Source organism: Neofelis nebulosa, chromosome 16 (assembly GCF_028018385.1).
Source record: "Neofelis nebulosa isolate mNeoNeb1 chromosome 16, mNeoNeb1.pri, whole genome shotgun sequence".
NCBI lineage: Eukaryota > Metazoa > Chordata > Mammalia > Carnivora > Felidae > Neofelis > Neofelis nebulosa.
This window is the reverse complement of record NC_080797.1, coordinates 13,863,763-13,890,019: the sequence shown is the minus strand read 5'-3', so window position 1 is coordinate 13,890,019 and position 26,257 is coordinate 13,863,763. Positions and strand designations below refer to the sequence as shown.

The window sequence follows — 26,257 nt, the reverse complement described above, 5'->3', positions numbered from 1 at the left end:
CTCTGGTGTCACCAGGTTGCCCAGCTCAGGAGCGCTCTCACCACCACGCCCGGCCTCCCAGGAGGGCAGAGGCCCTGCTCCCACAGCACACAGGTAGGGCCTCAGCATTCAGAGAGAACGGACAGAGGGGCTGGCCCGCTGGAACCCCAGCTCCCCCTAGCAGAGAGGGAAGGGCAGGATCTCGCCATGAAAGCTTGCCAACCCTGACCTGGGAACCCAAGCTCCTGCCCCCTTTGTGGGGTCCCTGTTTACTTCCCAGCCTCAGGGAGCTGGTCCCCAGCCTGGCTCAGGTAGTCTGTATACAGCAGGTGTTTTGGGGGCTGGCCCTGCTGTCACCCACTGCCTGTGGACTCGGGAGGCCCCAGAGTGGCCCCACACCTTGTTCCTGGCTGGGAAGAAGGCCCCTGTAGCTCTTCTGGAGTCCAAGGGTGGCTCCCCTTTGCCCTCTAACCCTGTTCCGCACCCAGATTGGTGACCCTGCCCAGCCCCTCCTTAAGCGTCACCTCACCCCATCACCTCTCCCCTTTGTCCTTCAGGGATGATTCTGGCCCAAACCCCAAGCCCTGCCAGCCTCTGTCCATTGTCATCTCCGCCAGGTGGGGTGGGGGTCTAGACCTGCTCCTGCCCCTCCCCGCCCACACCGCTCCCCAGAGAGCCCTTTCCCATGGCCCTGAAGACAGGCAGGGTTGTAGAGGGCTTCCCAGTGCTGGGGGAGCAGCCCGCAGGCAGGAGGTGAGGCCCACACAACTGGAAGACCTGTGGTTCTGGCCTGGCCTGAAGGAAGTTATGATGACCCCAGCTTTCCCTGCCTGATGGACCAGGCCGCTAGCCTGCCAGGGCAAGGCCAGGAGGGTCATGCCTGTCCCCATCCCCAGAGCAGTCTGGCCTCTCTCGCGGCCCACCATGTGTCCTGCAGCCGGGCTGGCTGGGAGAATTCAGGTCTGGCCCCCAGCATCCTGCTCACACCCTTGATCGCCCGCACACCTCTGCATCCCCAGCTGTGTTACGTCACTGGGCCTGGCTTCTCTGGCTCCAAGGCCTATGGGGTCCCCCACCTGCCCCAGGGGAGCAGGGCCTCTGTACGTGCCACCCAACGAAGCACCCCTTCCCCTGAGGCCTCCCAGGGCTGTCCACCCAGGCAGGCTTAGGGCTCCTGCCCCCCACCCTGAAAGCCCCGTGGGGCACTCCCGGAAGGGTGGGAGTCGAGGCCTCTGAAGAAAGAGGGACACCCTCCCCGCCCCCCGCGTCCCACAGCAGTCTCCTCCAGCCAGGACACCTCACGAACTCAGTCGGCAGAAGGTGGTCAGGACGGGTGACCCTGGCCAGCTGTCAGCATGCTTCCTCTGGGTGGTGCCCTGGGTGCTGGGCAGGAGCTGAGGGTACTGGGGTCAAGTCAAGGTGAGACTGGGAGCTGACAAAACCTTCCTGGGGGCACAGGATGCAGGTTGAGGAGGCAGCTGTGCAGGAAGCTCGAGGCCCCGGGAAAGGTCATCTGTTGTGACCCTGAGAGATGACCGCGGCGACATCAAGAAACGGGTGAGGTGGTAACGGCAGCTGGGCTCTGCTCCAACTAAGAACGGATTCCATAAACGCAGTTTAATTCAGAGCAACTTTCCACCCCCCCCCCCAGAAAAAAATAAAAGAAGAAATTTAAAAGGGCAGAAATCAGTGGAGGAGGGAGGGGGAGAGAGGGAGGAGCAAAGGTGGACAAAACTCTCTCTCGTTCATTGACAGGAACCATCACATGAAGGCGTCCTGGCCAGAAGGAAGGGAAAACATAAGACAGTGCAAATAAAGTGTGCAGGAGGGGAAAGAAGAGACACAAGGCAGACTTAAAAGTAACACAATTGGGAACACCTAAACACTAGTAACATTGAGAAGCCTAAATGAGGTACACAGACTCCTGGAAAAATCGAAAATGACGAAAAGAAGGGCAAAAAGAACAGGAAGAGACCGAAACGTGGCTGTCAGAGCCCTTCCCTCCCCCAGCCCAGAGTCCAGGCTGCTGTATGAGAGAGTCCTACCCTGATTCCAGGAACCCGTACTTCCTGTCCTGGACAGAATGTTCCAGAAAGTGGAAAAGAGGCAAGGGGGACCGTGGCTCCTACCCAGACAAGGACAAACAAAAAGAAAACACAAGAGGTCTGTTTCCTTGAGGAATTTAGGTGCAAAAAATCTGAAATAAAATACTAAGTAACTAGACTCAAGTACAAGTGAGGAGTAGACCTCGTGGTCTGGGTGTCTCTCGTTTCGCGTCAAACAGCATCAGTGCAATGCATCCGTCAAAGAAGATCCTGTGGTTAACTCAGTAGCTACAGGAAAGCCTTTGACACCTGTATTGAACACGGTATTTTGTTACTGATTAAAAAGCTCTTAGCGCAATAAGAATAGAACAGCATTTCCTTTCCGTGGTGGGGGTCAGACGCCCAAATCTATAGCACCCGTGTATGCGGTGGGGAAACCGGTGGCCGAGATCGTGCCCGGGGCGAGCCACCTTGTGACGCTGATGTTCACACAGTCCCAGACGCCATGTGACCCGGCAATCATGCTCTGCAACTAAATCTCAGTGCCTCCCCTGTTCCCACGTTGAAACCCCAACCCCCGATATGATGGTGTTAGCAGGTGGGCCTATGGGAGGTGCTGAGGTCTTGAGAGCCGAGCCCCTGATGGGATCCGTGCCCTCGTACGAAGATGCGTCACAGCCTGCCCTCTCTGCCCCCCGCCGCGCCACTTGAGGACACAGCAAGAAGACGGCAGTCCGCGAGTCAGGCACTGGGCTCTCGTCAGACACGGGCCGCAAGCACCTTGACCTTGGACTTCCAGCCTCCGCACCTGTGAGAGATAAATATCTGTTGAATTAAGACGTGCGCCCAGGTATTTACCCAAAGGAGTTAAAGATTTATGTCCACACACAAACCTTCACGTGAATGTTTCCGGTAGGTTTTTTCATAATGGCTCCGCACTGGAAGTCACCAAGATGTTCTCCAGTAGGTGAACGGGTGGACAAGGTGGGACACTCATGCGTGGAATGTTCTCAGCAGTGAGGAGTAACTGCCAAGAGACACGAAGGCATGGATGGATTACAAACGCCTATTGCTAAGTGAAAGAAGTTTGCAGTGGCTGCAGACCGTGTGGTTCCCTTTATTGGACATTCCGGAAGAAGCAAAGCTGCCGAGACAGTGAGAAGATCCGCGGTTGTCGAGGGTGGAAGGGGAGAGGGAATGAATAGGTGTGCACAGGGGATTCTTAGGACAGCGAAACTGTTCTGTCTGATACCGTAACGCCGGACAGGTGAAACGACTCATTGGTTAAAAACCACAGAGCGTACCCCCTACTGTATGAGAGAATCATACAGGGGTGGGGGTCTCAGCGTGGAATGACAAAGGAATCCGGCCGCATTACCAAAGCCTGAAGCCGCCTGCCTGAGGGGGTGGGGAAACGATGCTGACCCAGGTCACTTTGGAAATGAGCGGGGTCTGTAAGGGCAGAAGGACTGTCACAAGACCTGCACTGTGGTCGGTAAAGCTGTTTCGGCTGGGTGCCCGTCAGCAGTCCTGAAACCACGGCGTGCGCGCTGGGACTGAGTGATTGAGTGGAGGGGCGGTGGGGCTGGGAGCCAGGTCTCCCACCATTGGGGTGGGCGTGGGCAGATGAGCAAGGGGCAGGGTGGGCTGATCCACGTGGTGGGGTTCGATGTGAAACGCATGCTTAATATAGATACTTAGGGGGAAATGCAGAAGTGTTTATAGACGTGCGTATGGACGTGGGTCCGGCACACACATACCCATCTTGCTCTGTCAGCAGAGAAGCAATGATACCAAGTGCCAACAGGCACGTCCAGACCCACGTCTTGGCTCCTCACGCCATTCGCCAATAAAAGGAACGAGGGCTGCTACTTGGGGAAATGGCTGATTTAAGGACGGGGACATTGCACGTACAGGATGATCCTGGTGGGGCGGGGGTGGGGGGAGCCTGGGGGGCTCAGTCAGTTAAGCGTCTGACTTCAGCTCAGGTCATGATCTCACGGTTTGTGAGTTCGAGCCCCGCATCGGGCTCGCTGCTGTCAGCACAGAGCCCGCTTCAGATCCTTGGTGCGCTGCCCCATCTCAAAAATAAATAAGCATTAGGGGCGCCTGGGTGGCGCAGTCGGTTAAGCGTCCGACTTCAGCCAGGTCACGATCTTGCGGTCCGTGAGTTCGAGCCCCGCGTCAGGCTCTGGGCTGATGGCTCGGAGCCTGGAGCCTGTTTCCGATTCTGTGTCTCCCTCTCTCTCTGCCCCTCCCCCGTTCATGCTCTGTCTCTCTCTGTCCCAAAAATAAATAAAAAACATTGAAAAAAAAAATTTTTTAAAAAAATAAATAAGCATTAAAAAAAAAAAGATGCTTGTGGGGTATCTTGTAGTGCTAGTGTTATGGACTGAATTGTGTTCCCTCCGCCAAGAAAAAATTTCATAGGTGAAACCCTAATCCTCAATGTGACTGTACTTAGTGGTGGGGCCTTTCAGGAGGTAATTAAGGTTAAATGAGGTCATAAGGGTGCACCCTGATCCAATGGGACTGGTGTCCTTGCAGGAAGAGGAAGGGACACTGGGGAGGATACGGGAGATGGCAGCTGTCTACAAGCCATGGAGAGAGGCCTCAGGAGGGATGAGTTCTGTTGGGACCTTGATCCTGGACTCCCAGCCTCCAGAGCAGTGAGGAGTAAATGCCTGTTGTTTAAGGCCCCAGGCTGCGGCACTTGGTTAATGGTATCCCTCCCTAATACAGCTCAAAAGTAAAAAAGTGCTCAAAACCAAAACAAAACTGGGGCGCCTGGGTGGCTGAGTCAGTGAAGCATCTGACTCTTGGTTTGGGTTCAGGTTGTGCCCTCATCGTTTGTGAGTTCGAGGCCCACATCGGGCTCTGTGCTGACAGCAAGGAGCCTACTGGGGATTCTCCCTCCCTCTCCCTCTCCCTCTGCCCCTTCCCTCCCCCGCAAAAAATAAAATAAACTTAAAAAAAAATCCTACACGAGGGGGATTATGTTAGAGGGACACAAACTGAAGGGACCCCCAACGGCTAAAGCTAGAATAATTTGAGCAACAACATAAAAAACAGCATTGGAACGATAGACACCCGTGAGTCTATACTGACATAAAATGAGTGAGTCAATGGGGACAGGAGCCAAATCTGGGCACAAGAATCAGAGTAGCGTGTGGAGAGGCTCCCCCCCCGCCCCCCCCCCCCCGTAAGTGTGGGCCCCACATGGTCCTCCCCGGAAAGCACAGGTCGCAAAGGAGGAGAAAAACACCTCAGCCAGGTTGTCAAGGTGGCATCCGTGGTGAGGTGCCACCCTGAGAGCACGGAGCCCTGATGTGAGGTGGCAAGAAGGGCACTTTGTCCCTGTGGTCTTCTCCCCAGACCCATAGACTAATCGTGAGGAAACATCAGACACATTCCAACAGACGGACAGTCCACAAAGTCTCTGCCCAGCACTTTCCAGAACTGCTGGCTCACCTGGAGCCAGGAAAGGCAGAGACGTGTCACAGCCAAGAGGTGCCCAAGGAGACGTGACCCCTAGATGTAATGTGGGGTCCCGTACAGTAAAAAGACATTGGTAAAAACTAAGGAAATCTGAATAAAGTATGGACTTTAGTTAACGTCCTTATGTTGGCTTATGAATTGTGAGGATGGGGGGGTGTATGGGAACTCTGTACTATCTTCATACTTTTCCGTAAATCTAAATCTGTACTAAAATAAAAAGCTGATTTAAAAAAGAAAAGAATGGGGCGTCTGGGTAGCTCAGTCGGTTAAGCGTCTGACTTCGGCTCAGGTCACGATCTTGTGGTTCTCGAGTTCGAGCCCCATGTCGGGCTCTGTGCTGACAGCTCAGAGCCTGGAGCCCGTTTCGGATCCTGTGTCTCCCTCTCCCTCTGTCCTTCCCCCACTTGTGCGTGCGTGCTCTCAAAAAAATAAACAAATATTTAAAAATTTTTAAACCTATAATCCTTTGACGTGAAAAAAACACATCACACAAAACACATCTGAAGGGATTGCGTATGGGGCCAGGGGCCGGGGAATGAAGAAGAATACAATACAAACAGCTGAAACAAGAGAGGGCCCTACACTTAGGAGTCATGATTTTATTCCATGACCCTAGGTGTATGATGAACTTGACCCTCAGGGTAAGAAGGAAACTGGCAGAGCCTCCCTTACTTTCTGGTGAGCGTGGGGAAGCCTCCCAGCCTCAGTTTACTCTTCTGTTACAGGGGCAGGGAGGGGAGGCACCAAGCACAGTGCCCCAGGGGGCCTGTCTGGTGAAAGGAAGAGCAGAGCTGCCCACAGAGAAGACCGCTGTCGCATCATTGTGGGGAATGGTTAAATGTTTTAAAACTGAAATGTTTTAAGAAACAAGCAAATAGAATTGTTTTAAAATATATTGGGACAGGTAGAAAGTATGCAAAGAGGGAGCTTTCAGAAAACGTACACTCGTGAAAGATCTTTGGGACCTGTTAGTTAGACTTACCATCGCTCTGCCTGTCTCTGTGCCAGCATTGCACCCTGAGCCCCTGCATCCTGTGCAGAGGGCCAGACCAGGGGCAGCCCCAAGGAGCCTCCCCAGACCAGCCTGCTGCTTTGGAGTTCGCTGTCTTGGAGATCTGGAGGTAGTGTCGGGGTGGGGGATGTCCTATGGGCAGACCATGCTGGGATTGGGTCACTGTCAGGGTTGCCCTCCCTGGGTGAGGGTGATTGGAAACCCCCCCTTAGAGAGGCCAAATTTAGCAAATAAAAATACAAGACACCCACTTAAACTTGAAATGCACAAGGAATAATGTCTTGGTGTAAGTATGTCCCATGTGACATAAGTAAATGTACAGGGACCACACTGGCTGCCGACGGCTGGGGACCGGGTTTCTCTGCGGGGTGATGGAAACCCTGTCCCGGTGGCTGCAGCCCTGCGAGCGCCCGGACAGCCTCTGCCCCTGCACTTCAACAGGTGAATTCTACGGCAGGTGCATCCTCCCAATTGTGACCCTGTCCTTCATCCGGCAGCCCCTGCGCTCCCTCCGGGGCCGCGTCCTTGTCCTGTCGCGCGGGACGCGCGGGACGACCGCGCGGCGGGGCCACACGACGGCGCTTTTCGTGACTGGCGAGTCAGGCCCCCAGACCCACACCTGGCCTCATCGCCCGGACACCGGCAACGACCCCGCTCCAGGCTCGGACTCACGTTCCCAAGCCTCCCTCCCGAGACGCGGGACCGTCTCGGGCCCGCACGTGCCCATTCGGGACACTCGTCGGAGGCCGCCCTTCTGGGAGAGGAAGAAAGGAGACCCCGTGCAGCTACCGCCAGACCAGACCCGTAGAGCCGCGTGCCCTCCCCAGAACCGGCTCCGCCCTAAATAGACGCCCCTGGGCTATGATTGGCTAGTTAGCATCATGTGTCCACCCTGGCCCAATCGTCGAGGCCGCAGCTTGTATTGTGAGTGGCCGGGTCCAGTCTGGCGGCCCGGAGGGCTCAGGCCCGGTGGGCGTGCCCGGGCAGTGGGAAGCCTCTGCTGCTGGGACTCCTCGCCCGGAGGAGACCGGTCATGCGGTGTGGACGGCCCAGAAAGGCTAAAGATCCTGCCGTCTGCCCTTCAGGGTTTTGCTCCGTGAAAAATTTCAAACACGCGCAAGCGCCGCCCAGATTCCGCCTTAGCGCACGCGCCCCTCAGTCTGGTCGTCGGGCCCCTGCACACGTGTTGACAGGTGCGGGTGCAGACGGGCCTGCGTGGGTTCACCCGTGAGCCAGAAAACGCCGGCCCCCGGGGGCCAGGCTTCGTCTGCACCGGCCCTCAGCCACTTTGTACCGGCCCTTGGCCACCCTCAGTCCCCATCCGCACCTGCCCTCGGCCAGCCTTGGCCACCCTGGGTCACCCTCCACTACCATCTGCACAGGACCAATGTGGGCCTTGTGGCACCAGCTCTCGTGAGGGTTGGCATTTCATGACTTCTGTTCTGACAGGCCTCCCAAAGTACAGAGAGAACCCCCTTTTTAAGACTTCTGTGTTTACAAAGAATAAAGTGCATCCTGGTTTGCAGACCCCCGCACCAGGCCCCCTGGTCCCATGAGGCCATGTCAGTGGTCGTCCTTTCCTATATGTTGAGACATCTTGCTACTTCATCGTCCCAGGAATTACTCTGTCATTACTCATCAGCTCTTTCTGGCTCTGCCCACGATGACAAAACCAGTAGAAAACAATGAGGGCATCACCTGGAGTGGGGGGAGAGCGATGTCCAGCCTGTGCTACAGCTGACCTGTACAGGCTGACCTGTCAGGAGGCGTCTGTACACGCCTCCGCCGCTGTGCGCTCTTACCTGACAGAAGACAATTCGGAAGACGAAAGGGACAGGAGGGCTCTCGGCCCTGTTGATGGTGGGAAAGCAGTTGTCCTCAGATGGTCGGGTTCCGGACAAAACATCCCAGACGCAAGGATCAGTGAGTGAATGGTGATTTCTCACCCAGTTAGTCCTTCAGCGGGATGATGTGATCCCAGGGCTTTGTGACCAGCACCTGGACGGTCTCAAGGGCCTAAAAGGACCCAGGACAGTATTCTTTCATTTTTTATGATGTCTGCGCTTCAGATCATAGTTGATACAAACACAATGAGGCTTTCTCTGTTTAAATTCTTATTAAAGTTTTTAAAAAAGACTTTTATTATCCTTTTATGTTCACTTTTGTAAAGTATTTGTAATCTGAATTAAAGCGTACAAAATAAGAAGAGGCCTACTCTGTTTCCTCATGGGCGGGGGTGAGGACGGCCCTCAGGAGTGTGTGCTGTGCTGAGCATGGGAAACACCTGACCTTCCAGGTCCCTTCCCTTTGAGACCACAGTGGGGGTGACGGTGAGTGTTGGCCTGGGACAGCTGAGCAGGTGAGGTATGAGGGGAGAGCCCCACAGGACTGGGGGGGCACCAAGGGAGGGGAGCAGGCATGTGTGCAACAGCCTTGTGGAGGGGAGAGGCACACTGCGTGTGTGTGTGTGGGGGGGGGCCAGGCTGTGTGTGGAGAGAAGATTGTGGGGGAGCGGGCCGTGCGTGTGGCAGGGAGCCGGCTTACCTGGGCCTGAGACCTTGCAGGGGCTTTTGCATGTGTTGGGACAGGGGTCTCCCACCGCTAATGGTCCCTGTACTGTGTTCCCAGTGTGTGCTGATTCATCACCTGGGGGTGCTCATTTCGACAAGGAGGTTCCCTGGCCTGGCGGATGTGGGTCCACAAACACGGGCCAGCGCCTGCCTGGAAGTCGTGGGCTGGCCGTGATGACGCAGCTCAGGGAAGGGGAGCACTGGGAACGCTCAGCCCTCTGCACGAGAGGGTGACACGACTCCAAGCCCGGCAGCATTGAATCTGCCGTAACCCCGACTCGCAGCCGATGGCAGCGGGCCACCGTGTCTGAGAACTGTGCTCAGCCCGCTGTGCCCCAAGCCTCTGCTCCCGTGCAGGGCCACCGCTGGGGCTGGCAGGGAGTTTCAGCCGGGCAGCGTCCGCAGGATCCTCTTCCTGGCCCAGGTAGGGGTGGCTTCTTTGGGCGACTCTGCCCAGTGTGACCCCCAACTGTCTAGGGTGGCATCCCCCCACCCCCAGAGGGGAGCAGTAGGCAGGCCGGTCTGCGAGCAGGAGTGAGAGCTACCTTTGAGGCCCTATGAGTGTGTGAGAGGCACCCAGGGCCTCTAAAGATCAACACAGCCTGACAGGAGTCACAGCACTGAAAACCAGTTTTATCCAGTGACTCTAGGGGGTGAGGGCAGTGCTGAGTTCTGATCCAGATTTGTGCAGAGGTGAGTGCGTCAGGAGGGGAGAAGGAGGGTGGGGAGGGGGATGGTGCAGTAGAGTCAGGGAGGCTGGGAGACAGGGCCCCATCTTTGGGTGTGGCCAGAACCCCTATCAGAGGCGATTAGAGACAAGGGGCAGGGGTTCCTGGAGGCCCGGAAGGGGTGTCTAGGAAGGGTGGGCAAACCTCCATTCTGGAGAATGCCGGCTGTGGTCTGGGAGACAGTCGCGGTGGGGAAAGGCCTTTATTGCCAAAGGGTGACGGGCCTGGGGGGCAAGCTGGAGGTCTAGGATGTAGAGGCCGCTTTAGGCAGCAGGACTGAGCGATGGAAAGCTGTCAGGCAGAAGGGCCCGCAGTGACCACCCGGCTGGGTGCAAACAGGCCCACTAGGCCACCCACCTCGAAATGGCCATGCGCACCAGCTGACCCATGGGCTTTGCAACCAGGCACAGGTACCAGAAAAGGAAAATCCCAAACGTTCCTATACCTCCTCACCGCACGGCTAAACCGCAGCCACCACCCCCCCCACCCCCCACGCCTCTAGCAGACAGTCTCTCCCTTGCGCTGTTTTCAATAACCTTCTACCGTCTTCTGTCATTGCCTCTGTTCTGCCTCAGGGGGATTCTTTCCCAGCCGAGGCCTCCTGGCTATCAGATCCCCACCTCCGAGATGGGACTGAATATGGGTGGAAAGAGGGAGGCCTCCCACACGGACATTTGTGACTGGGTTGAAAGCCCAGGACTTGACAATTGCAGGAGTTTTCAAGGCCAAACCTGAGGCCCCAAGGACGGGATGCCTGGAGTGGCCTCAGACCCTGCAGGGGGTGGACTGCCACCAGGTCAAACGGCCCAGGGAAGCCAAGCTGTGGACCACCGTGGACAGCTGTTGGGGGGGGGGGGGTGCTCATTTGTCTGTGAGACCCCCTCATAGGTCCACAACCCACGCCCGGCAAACTGGGGGATCCGCCCTGAGGCCCTGCCACCTGCAGGCCTCAGTTTCTCCATCCGCCAGCGGGGTCCAAGAGCTCCCCTCCAGCCTAGGACGCTAGCTGGGGTGACTCCCCGCCGCTGCCTGAGTTTGCCGCCAGGGGGCGTGCGGCCCTCCTCCAGGACCGCGGCCGCCAGAGCTCAGTGCGCAGCAAGGCTGTGCGGGCCGGGATGGGTTAGGGCTCCACGGCGCGCGCGGGGGAGGCTGGGGACCCCCGTTGGCCATCGTCTGCGAGGCCAGGGGCTGATTGTCCCTCCAGGCAGTCAAGTCCTCAGAAGCAGGCGGACAAGAGCGAGTCGCAGGTGGGGCAGGGCACAGCAGAGATGTGGAGGGTGTGCAGGGAGGCTGTGGACGCCTCAAGGCCCCTCCCTTGCTCAGAACCTTCCTCTGGCTCCAAGTAGAGTCCCCACAAAACCAGCTCTTCCTGGGGGCGCCTGGGTGGCTCAGTTGGTTAAGCGGCCGACTTCGGCTCAGGTCATGATCTCGCCGTCCGTGGGTTCAAGCCCCAGGTTGGGCTCTGTGCTGACAGCTCAGAGCCTGGAGCCTGTTTCAGATTCTGTGTCTCCCTCTCTCTGACCCTCCCCTGTTCATGCTCTGTCTCTGTCTCAAAAATAAATAAAACGTTAAAAAAAATTAAAAAAAAAAACCCCAGCTCTTCCTGGCAGAGAGGTCTAGAGGCCAGGGAGGGTGGCTGGCTGAGACGGCTGAAACCCAGGGTGCTGGGCAGAGATGGCAGGAAGGAAGGGGCCAGGACGTGTGGGCAGGACTGGACCACGCGCAAGCAGGTGTTCCGCCGGGACCACCCAGGCGTGGGTGCACAAAATGAGTGGGGGGCACCTGCGTGGCTCAGTGGGTTGAGCATCCTACTTGGGTCAGGTCATGATCTCAGGGTTTGTGAGTTTGACCCCACCCCACCCCACCCCACCCCAGGCTCTCTGCTGTCAGGGAAGAGCCTACTTCAGACCCTCTGTCTCCCTCTCTCTCTGCCCCTTCCCTGCTGGTTTTCTCTCTCTCTCAAAATAAATAAGTAAACTTAAAGAAAAATGGATGGGATGGAACCATCAGGTCTCAGCCCAGACACCGGGGAGCAGGGATAATGCAGCATCTTGAGGGGAGATCTGAGCTCAGGGTGGGCGCCTTGGGTGAGGAGGGAGGAGATGACCAGGCTTCTCAGTCTGGTGCTGGAGGCAGCAGGGAACTCTGAAGAGAGACGGACGAGTTGTGTGTGTGTGTGTGTTGGGGGGGGGGGGACAGCATGTGACAATGGCACTGGAGCCAACAGAGGGATCTGGGCAGGGGTCCTGTATCTTGAGAACCGACCTGGGGGACATACGATGTCCTAGGGAGGGGATGCAAAGGGTGACCCCGCCTCTAAGTGGCCCAGCTGCAGACGACACGATGTGACCAGCCTTGTCATCAGAGCTTCCTGCCCAAGCTCAGTGGCCAGGACCGGATGTCTTTTCTGACGATGCTGATGGGGACCAAGTGAGAGGCATCAGTATGTCCCGGGATCCCAGGGCCAGGGGATCACAGGACCACAGCCAACTTTGGGGTCTGGCACTGCACTCGGGCCCCGAAGCCTGGCAGGTGACAGCCCCTTGGCACGGGGAGGTTAAGGCGATGGAGGTGTTGAAATAGGCAGGGGTCTTTCCAACCTCAACCTGGTCCCTTGGGAGGCTGCAGCCCAGGGGCCCAGTTGGGAAGGGAGCCACTGGGGAGGAGATGTGGGGAGTGAGAAGGGCAGGGAGAGGACTTGCGGTCAAGGTGGTCTGTCTTTGAACATGCTGAGTACGGCTGGACCTTCCTGCCATGTATCATGTCCGGGAGAGAACGTGGGGTTGCCCTCGAGGCCCTCCACCTCTCCCCCAGGAATCCCCTTGCCAGAGGTCATGTGACTCGCCCTGTGCCTACAGCAGAGCTGAGGGTCACTCCTGTGGTCCCCATGCCTCCTTGTCTCTCAGACTGTGGCAGTGTGCCTGCTTTTCAACCGCTCTACCTCGCCTGGTGAAGTCACTTCTGTGGGGCTTGGGGTTGCGAGGGCCTTCCTAGGTCTTCTGCCAGGTGGGGATCAAGTGACCTTGGCACATGGGATGCCCTCTGGGCCTTGCTCTCCTGGCCTGGACTGCAGGGAGCAGCTGTCGGGTGGTTGGTCCTTTAGAAGGCCCAGAAAGTTCCATTCCACCATGATGGGGTGGGGTCTTACCGGATGGGGAGTCCTGGAGGGGGTAGAGGGTATCTTAAGCACCAGGGGCACTTGGTGTAGGCCCCAGGCAAGTGATAGATAGTTTGGGGGATTCAGAGAACACTGTCCCAGAGCCGAGTGTGTTCACAGAAGAAAGAACACCCCAGGAGAGGCAGGATGTGGTCTCCCTGCCCACCTTCTAGAAACAGGAGAGAGACAGGAAGCCCAGCCTCCTGCAGTGTCAACCTGCCGGCCTTGCAGGGTGGACCTGGCCTTGAGGAGCTGTGGGTGCGGCTGTCTCCCCGTGGCAGTGCCCCAGCGCCATAGAGTGCCCTGCAGGGTCACAGACCAGGCAGGCCTTGTCCCTCAGCCTCTGGGAACTGTTCCCAGACCCTGAGGCTGGCCTCCCCACGCCTGTGGGTAACGGCCAGCACGGCGGCTCTTGGGCAGGGCTCAGCAGGCCTGGGACTTAGGGCAGCCGGTACCTCCTGGGCTTGGCTGGGCTGGGGCCTGGGAGGCTCCTCAAACACCCCCTGGCACCTGGGTAGCCACATCTTACCCGGAGCATCTGGGGATCTCTTGTCAACAGCAAACATTCCCTCGGCCCCACAGCACCAGCTTCGGGCACAAGATGACTCCTAGGAGCCCACAGTGGGGTCTCTTCCCCACTCCGCCACCAGTTTTCTGGCATCTTCCTCTGTGGTCTCCAGGGAGGCCCAAAGACCGTGCTGGATGCACAGAGGGGGGAGCAGACGGCAGTTCGTTTGCAGGCCTTGGGGCCTGAGGCCCAGGGTGTGGACTGCCTCCTCCATTTGCTGTGTCGTTGGCTTTCTGGGTTCCCGTCTCCCTTCTGTCAAACGAGGAGAGGCCACCCTCTTGTAGGTCTCTCAGCGAAGTGGAGGGCCCCTCCACCCCCCGCCCAGACAGCTCCCGGAGCTGCTCTCATCTGAACGGTGGGGGCCGTGGTTTTGGCGTTGCTCTCATATGCTTGTTCAGCTGGGGCCAGAGGACCTGCCGGCAACTCCCCACTTCTACAGGGTTTGGGGGGGGGTCTCCCCTGAAGGGGACCCTCCTTGCCGGGCCATCCATCCAGTCAGCTGGCTGGTTCTGTTGGAGGGGAGGCAGAACCCGCGGTCTTGCGAGGACTAAGGGCATTAAGTGACTGACAGAGGGGGGCAGATGTGGAGCGCAGGCCGGGGCGTGGGTCTGAGGAACTGGGGGAGCCCCGGCCTGAGCAGGCAGACCACCTTCCCGTGGCCAGCCCATCCCCTGGGAGGCTTGGGGAAGCCCTGGACAAGCTCCACCCGACAGCAGGGTGATCAGAGGATCTGGAAAGTGACGGCGCCCCTCAGCCAGGGGACGGAGGACAGGAAAGGAAAAGGGGGAAGAAGGGGCAGCAGCCAGTCAGGACACAAGTGGCAGAGGGGGAGGGCTGGCGAAGGGCCCCGGGGGCTTGGGGGCGTGGGAGCAGCAGCCAGTGTGGGGACCCCAGCCGCACCGGTGGCGGGGCGGGGCCACGACCACATGCGCGGGAACCCCTGGCCTGCGTTGGGGCTGAGCTCTCACAGGCAGGGGACTGGAGGTTGGGCCTGGCTTTCAGGGGTCTGTGGGCGTCTGTTTGCCAAGGTGGCGGTGGTGGCGGTGGGGAGATGATACTTTATTTACCCACCGGTCACCTGATCTGACTATGAGAGACGCAGACACCCGGATGCGGGCGCCCCTTAAGCTGTTGCTCTGTGGGTGTCGGGGTGCTGCAGGGTTTGTGCTGCAGGTGCTGTGAGGCCTGAGCAGGGCTGGGGGCCGCGGCGAGGCCGGGGGGGGGGCACTGCAGGCCCACGGCTCCTTCCTGCTCCCCGACGCCAGCCCCCACAGCCTCGGAGGGGGGCGGTCAGGTGTCTCTGCAGCATCTCAGCTCTGTGCCCGCGAGGACAGTGGGGTCGGGGCGGGTGGACTTGGCCACGGCCCTGAGCCCTTGGCCAGCGCGGAGCATCACGGTGTCCAGAAGGGACCATTGTCACCGTCCCCAGCTTGCATCTGCTCCACACGCTGCTGTTTGGGCAGGTTCACAGCCCGCTGCCCCGTCCCCAGCCAGGGGGACGCTGTCGTCCTCTCCGTCAGGTCGTGCGCTCCTGGCGCTCACGCCAGGACCTCCCACCCAACCCATCTGCCCATCTGCCCTCTTGCCCCCGGACATTGTCCCCAGTGTGCCCACACTAGCCCCGTCAGCCTTGCAGCCTTGCCCTGCCGCCAGCCGCCTGAGTCTCTTCCTGCACCCTTGCCCGCGACACGTCAGCTCCTCTCGTTTGGATCTCCCTCCTGCCCCCCCCCCGGGGGGCCAGCTTGTTGACTTTCCACCGAACCCCCAGCACTGGATCTAAGCCCTGGGAAGGGTGGCCACTCGGTCAGCATCTGCAGGATGTGTGTGAAAGTCACTCAAGGAGAGGAACCCTCCCTCTTGGAGCCCCAAACTGGTCTCAGCCACGGGGTCATCCATGGGCATGGCCCAGCCTGTTCCCCCAGATGAGCACCCACCGCCCCCCTGGGTGTCCCTGTCCCAGCCAATTCTGACAGCGGTGGGGGCAGTTCGTGAGGCCCACGGTAGACCCTCAGGGAAACTTCCGGACGTTGGGGTCAGTGCTGCTCCTCAACCCTCTGGGGCCCCACCTCCCGTAAAGGAAGACTGTGGTGGGGCGGCATCTGCCCCCAGGCGTGTTTGCGCCCTCGGTGCCCCCAGGTCAGGCGTGCTATACGCTTTGCTAAAGGTGCTCTAACCACGGTGGTGTAGACCCTCATCTCCTGCCACCACACTTGTGTGTCGGGCAGGTGGCTTTGGTCTGGCCAGGGACGAGTTACTCTGGGCACACACTACTTGCCTTTAGTCGGGTCTGTTTATGGGTGTGCAGTCTCCCCAAGAGCGATGAGTTTTTGCTCTCTGTCTGGGAGAGGGATGGTGCGCAGGGGTGAACAGGGCCCTCCCCAACCAAAGTTCATGCCCGCACAGAACCTGTGACCAGGCCTTATGTGGAGATTAGTCTTTGCAGGCATGGCCAAGTTAGGATGAGGCCATCCAAGATGGCCCTAAATCCAATAAGACGGTGTCCTTGCAAGAAGAGAGAAATTTGGACACAGACAGGTGGCACCAGAGAGAAGTCCACGTGATGACAGAGGCCGCAGACCGAGGAATGCAGACTGCAGGCGGCCGCCAGCATGTGGGAGAGGCCTGGAGCAGATTCTTCCTCAGATCCTCCAGGGAGATCCAACCCTGCCTCGACTTTGAACTTCCGGCCTCCAGAATTGTGAGAAAACAAACAAACAGACAAAAGGGAAAAGGAGGGAAGAGGGAGGGAGAGAGAGAACCTTTACGCAGCCTCCGTGCCCAGCGTGCAGCCTGACGTGCGGCTTGATCTCATGACTGTGCGAGATCGTGACCAGAGCCAAAATCAAGTCAGGCGCTCAACCGACTAAGCCACCCACACACCTCAACTTCTATTATTTTAAGCTCCCAGATTTGTAGTAATGTGTTATGGCAGCCGCAGGAAACAAATTACAATTTCTTCTGGGCTCACCCACTGCTCCTGGGCCGGCTCTCTCACCTCATCACAGGAAGGTGTGAGCGGAACAGCAACCAAGAGGTGCCCGTGTCCTCCAGAGCATGGCCCCCATGGCCAAGGAGCAAGGTGTGAGGTGTATACGGAGTGGACATTGTTGGTGAGGTCCATGCCTGTTGGGACATTTTCGCCTCCAGGACCATCCTCCATGAGGAGCCCAGCACAGTTATAACTATGCTGTCCCTCTTTTATTCTTTTTTTTTTTAAGTTTTTTTTTAAAGAGTTTCTTTTTAAGAGTTTAACTCTTTTTAAGAGTTTCTTTTTTGAGAGAGAGAGAGAGAGACAGAGCATGAGCAGGGCGAGGGGCAGAGAGAGAGGGAGACACAGAATCCGAAGCAGGCTCCAGGCTCCGAGCTGTCAGCACAGAGCCCGACGGGGGGCTCGAACCCACAAACTGCGAGATCATGACCTAAGCCGAAGTCGGATGCCTAACCGACTGAGCCCCAAGGGCCCCTCTTTTATTCTTTTTTGATCAGAGTCTCAGAAAATAGAATTCCCTGGAATCCCTGTGATGGTAGGAGCCACAGCTCACGTTCTGTGCATGTCTAGCCAGCCATGCACATCCTGGCCCACACTGTGCTTAGATGAAATGGTACTCAAACTCCGTGTTCTCTCTAGAAAACGGCACCACAAAATCCTGGTCATCTGAAGAGGAGGCCAAAAAGCAGGCAGTGACATCATGTAACAAAAAATAGAATGGTTGGGGTTGCCTGTTAATTTAAAAATACTATTTTCCAGATATTTTGGATGTTTTTTGAAATTCGTGATTCCTTTTCCCATTCTGAATATCCACTTTTGTACCTGATTTCTACCTTTGAAATTGGGGTTATTTCCAGAGGGAGACTCTCTCAGTCTTCAGAGGCTCAGTTTCCACTGGGCCGGACCTGCTGCTTTTCCTTCCGAAAGCCTCCACTGCCCTTGTGTTTTCTGAATTTACCCCTGACCGTCTGTAAGGCTGTCTCCCAGACCACACCTGGGGTATGGGGGCAGGGCGAGGACTTGGGTCCTGTGAGGGGTTGCAGAGATGTGGCCACACAGCCATAGCCCTTAGACTGTCCAGAGGAACTCATGACCCTCTCTGCCTCTCATTGCACAGCGCTGGATCATGAGGGCCATGCTGTCCTGTGTTGTACCTGTTCCCCGCCCCCCCCCCCCCCACCCCGCCGCTCTCCCATCGGTGGCCTCTCTAATTTCAGGTGTGCCAGCCCATGTGTCTAGTTAAAGTAAAATGTGCACTACTACTCTGTGGAGGCATGTTTGTAATTCACGTAGATGGCATTGGGCCTGCAGACCTCATTCTGCTTCTGTTTTTTGCTCAGAACCGGATAACAGTAAGTGGTCGTTAAAAAAAAGTTTCACCTATGGTTTCTGTTTGGTGCATGTAGAATTCCATGTTAATTAATGGCATGATTCAGATCTGAAGGGACGCACTAAAACCTTAGGTTGAAGCGGTTGTTTTATTGATTTTCCAAGTGCCTCTGTCATTCCTGGCTTTATGTATTTTACCTGTTTATTTTTAGGTTCATATGTATTTACATTGGTTCTATATTTTTGTTCTATCGTTGCTTTTACCAACACTACTATTCTGTCAGAAAATAGGATCAGTAACTCCAGCTTTCTTTTGGTTTGTGCTTGCTTTTTATGTTTTCCACCCTCTTATTTCCAGCCTATTGATGTTTCTTTGTTTAAAGCATTTTGTCTTACAGACCACCTATTGTTGAATTTTTTCTTTTAAACCCAGTTTGACACTGTCTTTTAATTGGTGAGTTTGACCCATTTACACTTATTGTGAAAGTATTTATTGTATGATTACTGCAGTTGTAATTCCTGTTATTAGGACTAATTGTACTTAACTGTTAAATCAGTACATTTTGTCACCTCATTTCATATTTTCCATTCACTGTGTAGTCTTTTGCATTTATTATTATTTTTTCTTTTCCTGTTTCCACTGGGCAGCTCTTTCTGCTGGTTTTTGTAGTATGATCTGTTTGGGTTCTTACTGTGGCTGCCCTTGGACCCCTTCCTACTTATTTTTCGGATTGATTTCTTAACCTTATCTTGGTCTGTGTCTTCCTTCTGACCAGATAGATGTCTCAGCATTTTCTTCCCCTCCCCCTCTCCGTTGTGCTGGTGTTATCTAGAATTTTAGTTCTAGATTGTTATGTAGATTGTAGGTTGTATGTTTCTTTTCTTTAGTCATTGTTTTCTGGCAAAAGTAAACTCTGTCGTTATTGGTGTCTTTTTTCGCCTGTAATGTCTCCTATGTTTGGGTATGCTTTATTTGAACACTGACTCCAAGAGTGATTTCAAACTCTTATGTACCCCAGAATATCTTTATTACACCCTTACACTGAGATGATAACTTAATGTTTCAAGTACAAAGTCATTCTTTCAGTAATTAATACTTAAGTATTATTCCACTGTCTTCTGGTTTGTTGTTTTTTTTTTAATGCTTACTCATTTTTTGTGTGTGAGAGAGAGACAGAGACAGAATGTGAGTGGAGAGGGGCAGAGAGGGAGACACAGAATTGGAAGCAGGCTCCGGGCTCCAAGCTGTCAGCACAGAGCCTGATGTGGGGCTCGAACTCGCGAACCATGAGATCATGACCTGAGCCAAACTCGGACGCTTAACCGACCAAGCCACCCAGGCGGCCCTCCCTTGCTTTCTTGAATGCGGAGTTGTCTCTGGGAAATCTGATGCCACCTGAAATTTGGGATTTCTTTCTCGCCCCCAGAATGCATGGGTGCGGGCTCGCCTTCTCTGCCCTCCCTCTGCTGGTGGGCCGTCTGCTGCCCCTTTACTGAGAGTCTCACATGATGGGGTTTGGGGGTGATGGTGGGCTTCAGAGCCTATGGCCAATAAAGAATTCTTGAAGACGTCTTTGGTGCAAAAAGGTGATTTTATTAAAGCACAGGGACAGGGCCCGTGGCAGAAATTGCGGCACAGGGGTTGTGAAGACTGAGTGATTATATACTACGGAGTTCAGGAGGTAGAGTCAAAAGGGGGGCCTCCAGAAGGACTGCGATGTGCTAAAGAAGATGCCTAAGACACCTGAGGCCTTGCTATTGTCAAGCTGAGGTTGTTTTCCCTCCAGGAAGGTATTAGCGTTAGGCAGTAGGAGGTTCTTGGAGAAACGGGTGTTTGCCTCAAGTGTCCGTCAACGGGCTGCAGGTTACAAAGAAATGTAATTTTACCTGCCATTTCCTTCTTGCCTTTGTTCCCCACATCTATGGAGGGGAAGGTGATGTTGGGGCTCCAGGAAACTGAGTCTACAGGTTTCTGGAGATTGGGTTATTGATAAGATTGCCTTTTTCTTGTAATATATGAAGATATTTGTAAACTGACGGAGACTCACGGCCTGTGACTGTGATCTCTATCAGTTAACCATTGGTTTTCTGTCCTTTCCTTTGTCCTTGGGCAGCTGGGAGTGCCTGAGGAATGTCACACACATCCCCTGAGGGCAAGGGGGGGGGTGCTAGCTTCTACTTTGTCCTCAGCCTGCCCCACACTCCCTCGTCATCACGCAGTCTGCCTCTGGGGCTCTCACTGTCCTGCCCCCCTTTCTCGGGCCTTCCTCGAAGAAGTTTCTCCTCTATCACCCTTATCTCTGAGGGTTCCCTTACTTCTCTTCTCCTTTTGGGAGATTTCCTCTGTCAGATCTCCCCTCCCTCTCCTGCTGCTTGTTCCCTCTGGTATCATTGGGTCAATGATTATGGTATTATTCCTGAACTTCCTGAGTGGATGACTTGATGACTGTCCTCCAAGGGTGTCTGTTACTCTAGCCTTGACTCTGGGGTGTTTGGCCCTGTCCCAAGAGGCGTGGACAAGGCCCAGTTGGCCAGCTGTCCCCTGAGGATATGAGGTATCGGGCCATGAGTCTTGAGGGGGCCAAGTCTGGTCCAGGGTTGTGGGGCCTGTTGCATCCACACGACTCCTGAAACAGAATGTTACAGGTACCAGTGACACTCACAACAAAGCTTATTACAATGAGAGGCAAGGCCAACAGATCGGGACCGACACTCTTGACCGGAGTGCGGTCTGGAACAGCCGGGGTACAGAGTTTTTATAGCCGACCACATCGTCTTATCATCACCTGGGAACAGAACAAAGAAATAGTTCCCAGATGGGGGTGGAAACAGTTCAGACATGCCCTCGCCCCAATCCAATCAAACACTAAACCAGTTGATTTTCCTTAAACTTTTGTTCCCTTGATTGATAGGACAAGGCTGTTATCTTAATCTACAGTGTTAAAACAAAGCTGTTATTTCTTAAGGCTACAGGTTAGCCCTACACTACAATTTAACCCTTACAGGGCCAGCCAACCTGGAGTGTGGAGGGGTGAGGCCCTGGACAGGCTGAGACCCCACCCCTCAAGACCCTCTTCCTGCCATGACCATCACCGCCCTCTGGCCGCCCTCCTTGGCTAGCCCCTGCGTTGGGAACTAGGCTCTCTGGGGAGCGTGAGTGGCCATCCTCTGGCTTTGAAGGCCAGTGTGGGAAGGAGTCGACACCCTGTGGTGCCTGTTCTCACTGCTCCCCACTGCCCCCAGCAGTGGCCTGGGGGTGGGAGCTGTAGTGCTGCCTCTTGCCATCCAGGCCTCCGCCTCCGTGGCCTGAGCTTCTGTGGTCTGAGCCCACACCTGCGTGGTGGACAGAGCATTTGCTCTGCAGAGGCCCGTTCTGAGGGTTTACTGTGGTGTTTGGTTCTCGTGGCACCTCACCACATGGGGCAGTCCTTGTCCCCATTTTACGGGTGAGGAATTTTGAAGCCTGAGAGGTTCAGGCACAGAGGTAGACAGTGGGGAACCAGGACTTGGATAGTGCTCTGGTTATTTGTCATGAGAGGAATAAACCAGGCACATCATGTTTAAGTATCTATCATCTATCTATCTATCTATCTATCTATTGGCTATCTACTTATCTATCATCTATCTATCACTTATCTATTATCTATCTATCTATCTATCTATCTATCATCTATCTACTTATCTATCATCTATCATTTATCTATTATCTATCTATCATCTACTTATCTATCATCTATCTATCTATCTATCTATCATCTTTCTATCTATCATCTGTATTTCACAACATGCCCGGCACACAGGAATGCTCGGGAAGGACTGGGGGAGTGGTGACATGGAAGAGGAACTCAGCCCTGCCCTGCAATCGCCATGGTCTGGAGGGTGGACAGAGGAGCAGCCGGTCTTGGGACAATCATGAGGAGGGTGGAGGATGTGGGAACATGGCCCTGAGCACAGAGGGGAGTCACCAGGAGGGGTTCTTGCCACGAGGAGGACGGTGGGGCTGTGACTCAGGCACAGCCTCTGATTGCTGGGGTGAGGTCAGGCTGAGATCTCCTCAGGTGACAAGGGCCTCCGGAGCCTGATGATTTCCACCTCCAGGAAGTTGCTTCTGAAGGGTGGGGAGCAGGGAAAGGGTGCAGGCGCCTGGGAGCTGCAGGGGTGGGGGGCAGTGGGAAGCATGTCCAGCCTGGCCTGGACCCCACAGAGTCCAGCTCTGGAAGAGAGCATGGACCCCGCTCCCCTCATTTACAGAGGGGACACTGAGGCCCAGAGGGGTAGGACTTGCCGAGTGGTCAGGACTGGGGACAACCAATAGACACCTGTTGTATGCCCGGGTCTGTAGGGCAGTCTGCACTTCCTCCGGGGTCCCTGGGAGGCTGGGACACCAGGACCTGGTGTCTCTTTGCCGGTCTTCCTGGCTGCCATTCTGCATCCCAGGGGCAGGTCCCTGGTGGCCTCCAGAAAAATTGCTGAGTTTGTGTCCCAGGCTGCCCACCCTGGCCCGAGGTGTCCTGGTAACTTCCCGCCTGGGGAGCACACATCCCACCAGCCAAAGACACAATTCCAGAAGCGGGGTTTCCAAGTAAAAGGAACATCATACCTTAATGACGTTTTAATCTTTGCCAACATAGGGGGTGGCGGATTATTTAATTTCTGCTGATATTTCATGGACAACTAGCAATTTGAATGGTTTCCTATGTTCATCACTCATTTTTGCTCTTTGCTCATTTTTATCTGAATGTTTTCTTTCCATTAATTGATAAGGATCTTCATAAATTAAGCATATTAACCTTCGTTCGGTAATCTTTCTCCCCCCACCCCCAAGTTTGTAGATGCTTGTCATGTATTTATGTGTGTAGGGTTTTTATAGAGCGAGGTTTTCGACCAGTATAGTCAACCATATCAGGGTTGCCTTTCCGACTCTGATAGGGGTTTGAGGGCACAGGACGGGGGGGGGGGGGGGGGGGGCAGCACGGTCTGCTGTTTCTCAGCTCAGAGTCTAAGAGGACACGTCACGGTCTGCACCCACACTGGGGGTGCCTTGTTTCCCACCCGAGAGCAAACATAGACACCCAAGTTCCCATCGCCCCCCAACACGAGGGCACATAGGGAAGGGCTCTTAGTTAAGACCCCGAGTCACTGCTGCCGGGCCCCTCCTCCACCCCCACCTCATTGTGTGATGGAGGCAGGTGAGGCCAGGTGAAGGGGGCTGAGGGGGTGGGTGAGGGCCCTGGTTGATCTGCCCCTTCTGCAGCCCATCCAGGGTGACAGGGGCCCCCTTGGGCCTGGAGTGGGGAAGGGCCCCCTTGCTCATGTCCTTCCTCAAGGTGTCACACAGAATCACACAGGCTGCGGAAGTCCCAGAAGGTGTTTGGGGAGGGTGTCAGCCCCTCCTGGGCTGTCAGCTGGTTGAGAATAGATGCTGGAGTCGGGGACGGGGGAGAAGAAGTGCTTTATTTCAGGGGCTGGGCGCCCCCTCCCTCTTGCCCCTCTCCCAGGCCCAGGGCCCAAGTCCATCCTGCAGAGGAGCTCCCCCTCCCTCCCGCCGTTTGAGGGCAAGGGCAGCAAGCAGCAGGTCAGAGAGGCTTCCTCCCTGGTGGCCCCGAGGTGCCAGAACCAGCAGAGCAGGGCAGCCCGCAAGGCAGGAAGTAAGCAAGGAAGGCCTCCTGGAGGAGGTGCCTGGAGCCCGACGGCCGCAGGGATCTGCCTGAGCGACCTCGCCGGGTCAGGCAGCCCTCCGCGAGCTGCACCTAGGCAGCCTGGGGGGTCCGCGGGGCTCACTGGTACACGTTGGGGATGGACACCGTGTTCCGGTTGCCATAGGACATGTCCTCGTACACCACGCACGCAGAGTTCTTATCTTTCAGGCAGCAGAGTTTCTTGATCTGAAAGACAAGCCCCTCCTCTCTGTCCGGGGTCCTGCTCGTTCTGGGGCGTCCCCTGTCTCCAGTGCGCACCCCCTTCGGGGCTGTTTGATTGACCCTGGAGATGCTGCTGGGCTTCCAGGCATGAGGCCAGCTCCCAAGGCGCCCCCGCCAGCCCCCCAGGTCCCTGGAGCTGCCCCAGGCCGGGGGGTGGGGGGGCAGTGGACCTTGCTTCAGAGGCCTGGGGAGGGGGTGTGCTGTCCCAAGGTGTGGACGGGGCAAAGGCGCGCCGGCCGTGAAGAGCTGAGTGACCAGGGCAGAGCTGACCCCTTCCTGGCACCTGGCACCCCTGATGTGCGCTTTCACACCCGCCCATGCTGATCTCAACCCGCAGGCTCACACACACACTGCACGCACACCAGTGCTCACCCGTGTGCACACACACTCACGCGCTCACACGCGTGCCCGCCCGTCTCTCTGAGCCTCTCCCCCCCGCCCTCCTCTTGCAGCTGTGTTTTCCTCCTGGGCCCACGCCCATCCCTGCTCGTGGTCCCGTTCTTGGCCCACCCCCCCCCCACCCCCCACCTTGGACCCTGCCGTCTAGGCCCTCGGGCCTCCCAGGGACCCTGGTGGACGGGCTGCAGGGTCCTGGGGTTTCCCTGGGGCTTCTCAGAGGAGGCAGCTGACAGCGACACAGGTGAAAGCCGGGGGTTCATACTGACCTGTGTCCTCCTCAGCACACACGTCGCCCCCAGTGCCAGCCCGATGAAGAAGCAGCCCATGGCCAGGGCCACAGGGAAGGAAAAGCGTATCAGCTGGGCCTCCCGGCTCGTGTCCGCTGCCTCGGGCGGCTTGTCTGAGGAAGGAGTGGAGAGCGGCACTGGGCGGGCGGCGGGTTTCGAGATCGAGAGAGCCTTCGGGGCTCACTGAGGGGCTCTGGGGTGGGAGGATGGGCAACCCGGGGCCTTCCTGGAGGCAGCGGGCTCACGCCGGAAGGAATAACTCACGCCAGCGGGGAAAGGCCCCCAGACGAAGGCGGGGGGGCCAGGTCTAACCGGCAGGCAGGGGAAGTGGGTCCTGGGGTAGGCACGTCCCCTACCTGTCACCACGACCAAGGTGCCGGGGCCCCAGACCTCGTCCTTCATGACCGCCTGGCAGGCATAAGCCCCGGTGTCGGCCGGCTGCAGGCGGTGCACAGTGACCGTCAGGTTGTGCTGCCGCCCCGAGAAGACAACGCGTCCCCGAAACTTCTCATCCACCGTGGGCTCCTTCTCGTCTTCGTAGTAAATCACACTGCTAGGCCTCGGCCACCTCTGCTTCAGGTAGACCCCGAACAGGGACCCGCTGGCGAGGCAGGTGATGTCGACGGAGCCCCCCTCGGGGGCAATCGCGTAGGGGGGGTACTGCCGCACCTCTGCAGGAAGGACCCCCTGCTGTCACCGCTGGCCTGGCCAGAAGGGCAGGGACCCTCCTCACCGCAGGGGATGCTGGAGGGACAGAGGTGTCCCCGGGGCAGCCCATGGCTGTCATGTCACCACAGCCAGGCATCTTGCCCCGGAGCAGCTCCGGGGTAACTGCCCCCCCATGGCTGTCCTCGAGGGCTGAAGGGGCCCCAGGGGGCTGGGCTGCCTGTGACCTCTCCCCACCCAGGGGCCTAGGGGACCTTTGGGCCGTGGGCAGATCTGACCGCATCTCCTGTCCCTATGCCTTCTCCCTCTCTTGACTGACAGTGGAGACAGCAGAGAGACTGTCCCGTCTCCTCCTCTTTCCTTTCTGGCTGCCTCAGTTTCCCCATCACTTCCAGGCACCTAGACCTGGTGGCATCTTTGCTTGTCTGTGGGACACCCAGAAATGTCCCCATCTGTGCAGCTGGGGCCCAGCAGGACCAGCTTCCTGGTGCAAACACGAGCCGTTTTGATGTAATCCAAACATCAGTTTCTCAGCAAACTAAATTCTGGAGATTCTTTTTTTTTTTTCTAATGAATCTCCCCACCCTGCCGTGTGTGCCGGATCTTTCCATCCTATTGCAGAACTTTGCACATGTATCTGTTTTAAAAAGCAAACTAATAGACAAAATCCTCCCATAACAAAGGCAGCCTTGCTGATTATGAAAAAGAGAATCCCCAAGACATTTAGGTAAAGAAAAAGACCAAAGCCTCGGTGATTCTGCACCGAGACGGCACCAACAGTGGGGTGGGGGGCTCGGTGGGGAGGTCATGCTCAGCGTCCCCAGACCACCCCCTTCCCAGGAAGGAGCATCCCCAGGTGGGGGGTACTGAGCCCTCCGGGGGGGGGGGAGCACAGTGGGAGATATAGGGAGGGCTTACCTTGGGTGGCCAGGGCCCTGAGCAGGGTGCAGGCCAGCGTAAGGAGCTCAAAGAGCAGTGGGAGCTCTGGGGCCATGCTTGCCGCCGCCGTGCCCACCACAGACCCGGCGACAAGGGAAAGGCAGGGCCCCCTCTCTCGGCTCTCTTCCTGTCTGCAGCACCCAACTGCCTGCCACCACCTCTGAGGCACC

The 26,257-nt window shown here is 56.6% G+C and overlaps 1 protein-coding gene and 1 long non-coding RNA gene across 2 annotated transcripts; one reads left to right on the top strand and one right to left on the bottom strand.

Moving 5' to 3' along the window:
• The first annotated feature begins 260 nt into the window (after nt 1-260).
• Nucleotides 261-2,879, top strand: LOC131497582 (uncharacterized). The gene is made up of 3 exons (XR_009255034.1): nt 261-939; nt 1,438-1,536; nt 1,735-2,879. It is a non-coding gene; the product is annotated as an uncharacterized LOC131497582 (long non-coding RNA).
• Nucleotides 2,880-23,312: 20,433 nt separating this feature from the next.
• Nucleotides 23,313-26,257, bottom strand: CD7 (CD7 molecule). The gene is made up of 4 exons (XM_058704547.1): nt 26,067-26,257; nt 24,839-25,153; nt 24,462-24,595; nt 23,313-23,760 (listed from the first exon to the last, which is right to left on the bottom strand). Exons 1-4 carry the CDS (start codon nt 26,140-26,142, stop codon nt 23,653-23,655), a joined length of 633 nt encoding a protein of 210 aa, XP_058560530.1. The 5' UTR covers nt 26,143-26,257; the 3' UTR covers nt 23,313-23,652.

Bases quoted from the DNA above. Each gene is read 5' to 3' on its own strand.
- CD7 (XM_058704547.1), bottom strand. From the start codon at position 26,142: ATGGCCCCAGAGCTCCCACTGCTCTTTGAGCTCCTTACGCTGGCCTGC. The intron at 25,154-26,066 runs GTAAGCCCTCCC...TCCTTCCTGCAG, and splicing joins CAGGGCCCTGGCCACCCAAG to AGGTGCGGCAGTACCCCCCC. The intron at 24,596-24,838 runs GTAGGGGACGTG...CTCCTTCCTCAG, and splicing joins CACCTTGGTCGTGGTGACAG to ACAAGCCGCCCGAGGCAGCG.